General features: G+C 47.2%; 2 protein-coding genes across 2 annotated transcripts; both read left to right on the top strand.

The window, feature by feature from the left end:
• On the top strand, positions 1-1,759 carry LOC128304477 (fatty acyl-CoA reductase wat-like). The gene is made up of 4 exons (XM_053041671.1): positions 1-122; positions 195-534; positions 607-865; positions 936-1,759. The coding sequence occupies exons 1-4, from the start codon at positions 1-3 to the stop codon at positions 1,757-1,759; spliced, it is 1,545 nt and encodes a 514-aa protein (XP_052897631.1).
• Positions 1,760-3,020: 1,261 nt separating this feature from the next.
• On the top strand, positions 3,021-5,019 carry LOC128304313 (fatty acyl-CoA reductase wat-like). Its single transcript, XM_053041485.1, has 4 exons — positions 3,021-3,145; positions 3,211-3,550; positions 3,622-3,880; positions 3,943-5,019. The coding sequence occupies exons 1-4, from the start codon at positions 3,021-3,023 to the stop codon at positions 4,779-4,781; spliced, it is 1,563 nt and encodes a 520-aa protein (XP_052897445.1). The 3' UTR covers positions 4,782-5,019.

Below are 5,019 nucleotides of genomic sequence, written 5' to 3'. Positions count from 1 at the left end.
ATGAGCTTGCAAGAGTTTAAGGAAAACCATTCCCCATTGAAGGAATTTTATGAGGGAAAAACGATTTTCCTCACCGGTGGGAGTGGATTTTTGGGGAAGCTGTTTATTGAAAAATGGATCAAGTATGAGTATCGCGTAATGGGACCCTTTTTTTTGCGCGACACATTAATCATCCCCGTTATTCCCCCCCGCAGGTGTGGTGTGCGAGAGATTCTTCTACTGATGCGCTCGAAGAAGGGCGTTAGCCCGGAGGAGCGGCTGAAAGCGCTGCTGAAAAAGGAGGCAGTGTTTGTGAACTACCAGCAGCAGCCGGACCTCTACCTGTCAAGGTTGAAGGTGATCGAGGGAGACATCAGCAAACCTGGGCTGGCGATCAGCAACGATGATATGGAGTACATGCTCAAAACCACCAACATTATTCTCCATTCCGCCGCGGATGTGCGATTGAACGAATCGATGAAGGAATCGGTTGAGACGAACGTTCGCGGTACGCATCATTTGTTGAAGATAGCGGAGAATTGTACTAATCTTGAGGTAGGTGGCTTTTAAATGCACCATTTCCGTTGAACGAGATCACTCACAGTGCGGTGTGATGTATTTGCGCAGGTTTTCGTGCATGTTTCCAGTGCGTTCTCGCAGTGCATTTATGAGACGGTGGAAGAAAAATTCTACACACCCATTATCGAGCCGCTGGAAATGATCAGGTTGGTCGAAAACCAATCACGGCTGGAGGAGCTGGAAGCCATATCGCGGAAGGTGGTGGAACCGTGGCCGAACACGTACTCATTTACGAAGGCTCTGGCGGAGGAAGTTGTGCGTCGGTACAGATCCAAGCTACCAATTGCCATCGTGCGTCCATCGATTGGTAGGTAGAATTGGGATGTGCACCTTAATTATGTCTCTTGTAACATTTTGTTGCCAATCTATCCCTTCAGTGACCTCAACCTACGCTGATCCGATACCAGGCTGGACGGATAATTTCTACGGTTTCAATGGTGTGGTGAGTGGCGCTGGTACGGGTGTCCTGAGAATCTTCCACATTCGGGACGAATACAAAGCCGACATCATACCGGCGGACATCGTGATCAATAGCACGCTAGCGGCGACCTTCTACGCGGCCCAACATCCACAGGAGGAGAACGTGTTCAACTGCACGATGGACGAGAACCATACCACCTGGGGCGACATACGGAACGATTGCCTATCGCAGAAGGGTGTGGTGGCGGTGAAGAAATCCCTCTGGATACCGACGTACAATACGACCCGGTACTACTATGTGGCCAGCTTTCTGCAGATCTTCTACCATCTCATTCCGGCGGTGTTTTTCGACATGATGATGCGTCTGCGCGGTGATAAGCCACAGGTGTTGCGCCTGTACCGGACGGTGCACCGGTTTGCGGACGTTTTGCGGTTCTTCACCAACAATCAGTTCCGGTTCGCGACCAGCCGGATGCGGCGTGTGCTCGACGGGATGGAGATTGTCGATCGGTATCTGTTTCCGTGCGATATGCGGTCGGTGGTTTGGAGCAAGTTTGGCGTGAACCACATCCGGGGCTGCCGGGTGTATCTGCTGCAGGAGCCGTGGGAAACGAATGAGGAAGCGCTGCGGATCCATAAGCGCCGCCAGCTGATCCATTGGTGCATGCTTGGGGTGATCTATGGGTGTTTTGTGTTGGTCGCGCTAAGAGCACTCGATGCGGCCGGTGTGCCAGATTTAAGAAGCTTTTTGGGCTGCACCGCATTTGGGAGCATTTATTGAAAAGGGGTGGGTTTTTGTTTTTACGCACAGAGTAATAAACTGTTTTTTTGCAAATGTCTTCATTTTAAATATCTTCTTTTGCCGAGCGATATAATTAGTAATTAGTTATACGAATTTAGACAGTGTTTAATTCTTCTTTTACTCAGAGAGTATTTAATGAGAGTGCGTTGCTGAACGCGTTCGATTTGCAATGCACTGTACGATTTCCTGTTTCGGAAGGTTATTCTGCCATTGGACTTGCTGCATGCTAATTAACCGTACGAACATCGGGTGCGTAAATGGTTGTTAGTGCTTTGACCCGCCAAACTTTGCCTTGCACACGTAACATTCTACGTGTTTAGAACGGTGGTGTGAAAGGTACTGTACGATATCGGTGACATGGGTGTTGTTTTGTATTATTTAACGATCGTTTGCATCATATGTTATTCAAAGAACATCGCACTTCCTTTTGTTCGTAAAACATTAAAAAGGGGTGTTGTTAGATAATTAAACAGAGGGGAAATAAATACAATTGTTAATAGAAACATATAAAAATATATATAAATAAATGATAATACGGCGAAAGCCGTCATAATGGAATAAATAAATAAAAATAAATATATAAATAAATGAAATTAAATAATAAAAGAATAATAAATTGAATTGTGACATGATAATAATTTAAAGAACACTTTGATAATACGACGAAAGCTTTCATAATGGAAATATAAAGTAAAAATATTAATATGAATGAAGAACACTTTATTCATTATTTTTGGGCTCTGAACGTCGTGAAATATTAAGTAACAATTGAATTGTGTTAAATTATTCTGCAAACACATGCAGTCGGGATAGCTCAACTTAATTTCTCATTGCTGAATTTATTGAACTTTACTGAAAATTTTCAAGACTTTACATTCGCACGGCTTTTGTAATTGAAAGTATCGTAAAAACTTCGCATTTGCCACCCCGGCGACCATCCGAATCATAGTGTTCGTAAAGTTACGTGTAATCACCGTTCAACCGGTGGAATGAGGGAAAAGCACAGCAAACAGCAAAACAAAAAAAGTGTAAAGAATATTAATGAACTTAACACCGGAAAACACGGCGGCTTAAAATTAAACTTTAAACATCGGTGCACGGTGCACTTTGGTGGCAGTTGCAGTCCGCTGCAGCAAATACCGGTAGTTGCACTTAGTGCGCCCGAAAGGCAACAAAACCTCCGGTGCGGTTCCGTGTTTGCAAAACGTTGTGCGTTGTGTTACGGAGTTTCGGAGTTACCATGGTGAGTTTGGAAGAGTTTCGGGCGTACCATTCGCCGCTGAAGGATTTCTACGATGGCAAATACGTGCTGCTGACGGGTGGTAGTGGATTTCTAGGCAAGCTGTTGATAGAGAAGCTAATCAAGTGAGTTCGAACGATGCAGCAGGCCAGTGGGCAGTCTGTTAACGTAAGTTTGTTGCAAACTGCAGATGCAACGTGGCAGAACTAATGTTGATTCTGCGGCGTAAGAAAGGGCTTAGTCCTGCCGACCGGTTGGAGCAGCTGCTCGGCCAGGAAGCCGTGTTCGTGAACTACGCGCAAGATCCGCAGCTGTATCTATCCAAGATACGACTCATCGAGGGTGACATCAGTGAGGTTGGCGTCGGTATATCGAACGATGAGCTCGGGTACATTTACGAGCACACGCAGATCATTATTCACGCGGCTGCGGATGTGCGGTTCGATGAGTCGCTCCGAGAGTCGGTACAAACGAACGTCCGTGGCACGCAGGAGATGCTGATGATTGCCGAGCAGTGTCGAAAACTGGAGGTGAGTAGTCGAAATTGGTGAGCTTTCGACCAAACTCACACAACACCGCGTGTATTGCGCGGTTTCTTCAGATATTCACCTACATCTCGACGGCCTTTTCGCACTGCGTGCTGGATGTGATAGAGGAGAAGTTCTACGAGCCACCGTTCGATCCAACTGTGCTGATGAAAGTGGCGGAAAAGGGCGATGATGCCGACAACTTTGAGCTACTGTCCAAAAAGATCATCAAACCGTGGCCTAACACGTACGCTTTCACAAAATCGCTCTCCGAGGAGATAGTGCGGCGCTATAAAACCCGACTACCTGTGGCAATTATAAGACCATCTATTAGTAAGCATCCTTACAGCTTCATCGTGGACATGATGGAGTTAAGCTGTGTATCTCTTTTCCAGTTACAACAACCATGGAAGATCCGATACCGGGCTGGACGGATAACCTGTACGGGTTTAATGGAGTCGTGTGCGGGGCTGCCACCGGTGTTCTGCGAATATTTCACATCCACATGGACTATAAGGCCAGCGTAGTACCGGCGGACACGGTCATCAACGCAACCCTAGCCGTCACGTGGTACTCGGTCAATCACCCCGAGGAGGACAACGTGTTTAACTGCACCACCGACGATAATCCGGTCAGCTGGCGGGAAACGCAGCTGCAGCTGGAGCAGTGGAAGGATCGCGTTCCGTTCGACAAATCTTTGTGGATTACGACCTACAACACGACACGCTTCAAGCTGGTGGCGGACATACTGTCCATCTTTTACCACGTGCTGCCGGCGCTCGTGTTTGACGCGATGCTGAAACTGCGCGGCCAAAAGCCGCAGGTGCTGAAGCTGTACCGGAAGGTGCACCGTTTCTCCGCCGTGTTGCGCTTCTTCACCAACAACCAGTGGTGCTTCCGGACCGGGCGGATGCGGCGCGTCCTGGACGCAATGGCGTCCGAGGATCATAAATATTTTCCCTGCGATGCGAAAGCGATCCAGTGGAACGATTTTCTCGACCACCAGATCAAGGGATTGCGGCAGTACCTGATGCGTGATCCATGGAGTACCTTGGAGAAAACGCTCAGGCGCCACCGGTTGCGAACCTTCGTGCATCGGTGCATCATCGGTGTGTTGTACGCCGGTATGCTCTACGTGGTGGTGAAATTGCTACACGCTTACGGTTTCATTGATTTCGAAGGATTGCAGGAAAACCGTTCCGTTGAGGAGTGTTTGGTCGAGGAAGTTGTTTGAAGCGACGCATGGTTGAGGTTTTTTTAAGCACTATTAGAAAGCGGACGGAGAAGATTTGAGAAATACATGAGCCAGGGATATGTTTGCAGTAGTTAAGTCAATACCTACCTAATCTACATGTGATAATCACCCGCATTTGCAACTCAGTGCTAGTAAATTACTGGTGTATGCAAAAAGGGCGTGATATTCTTAGGGCTCATTCAATTATTACGTAACGCAAAAATTATCAAATTTCGAT

This window comes from Anopheles moucheti, chromosome 3 (assembly GCF_943734755.1).
Source record: "Anopheles moucheti chromosome 3, idAnoMoucSN_F20_07, whole genome shotgun sequence".
NCBI classification, from domain to species: Eukaryota; Metazoa; Arthropoda; class Insecta; order Diptera; family Culicidae; genus Anopheles; species Anopheles moucheti.
This window is presented reverse-complemented; position numbering and strand designations above follow the sequence as displayed.

Bases quoted from the DNA above. Each gene is read 5' to 3' on its own strand.
- LOC128304477 (XM_053041671.1), top strand. From the start codon at position 1: ATGAGCTTGCAAGAGTTTAAGGAAAACCATTCCCCATTGAAGGAATTT. The intron at 123-194 runs GTATGAGTATCG...TCCCCCCCGCAG, and splicing joins TTTATTGAAAAATGGATCAA to GTGTGGTGTGCGAGAGATTC. The intron at 866-935 runs GTAGGTAGAATT...CTATCCCTTCAG, and splicing joins CATCGTGCGTCCATCGATTG to TGACCTCAACCTACGCTGAT.
- LOC128304313 (XM_053041485.1), top strand. From the start codon at position 3,021: ATGGTGAGTTTGGAAGAGTTTCGGGCGTACCATTCGCCGCTGAAGGAT. The intron at 3,146-3,210 runs GTGAGTTCGAAC...TGCAAACTGCAG, and splicing joins TTGATAGAGAAGCTAATCAA to ATGCAACGTGGCAGAACTAA. The intron at 3,551-3,621 runs GTGAGTAGTCGA...CGGTTTCTTCAG, and splicing joins AGCAGTGTCGAAAACTGGAG to ATATTCACCTACATCTCGAC.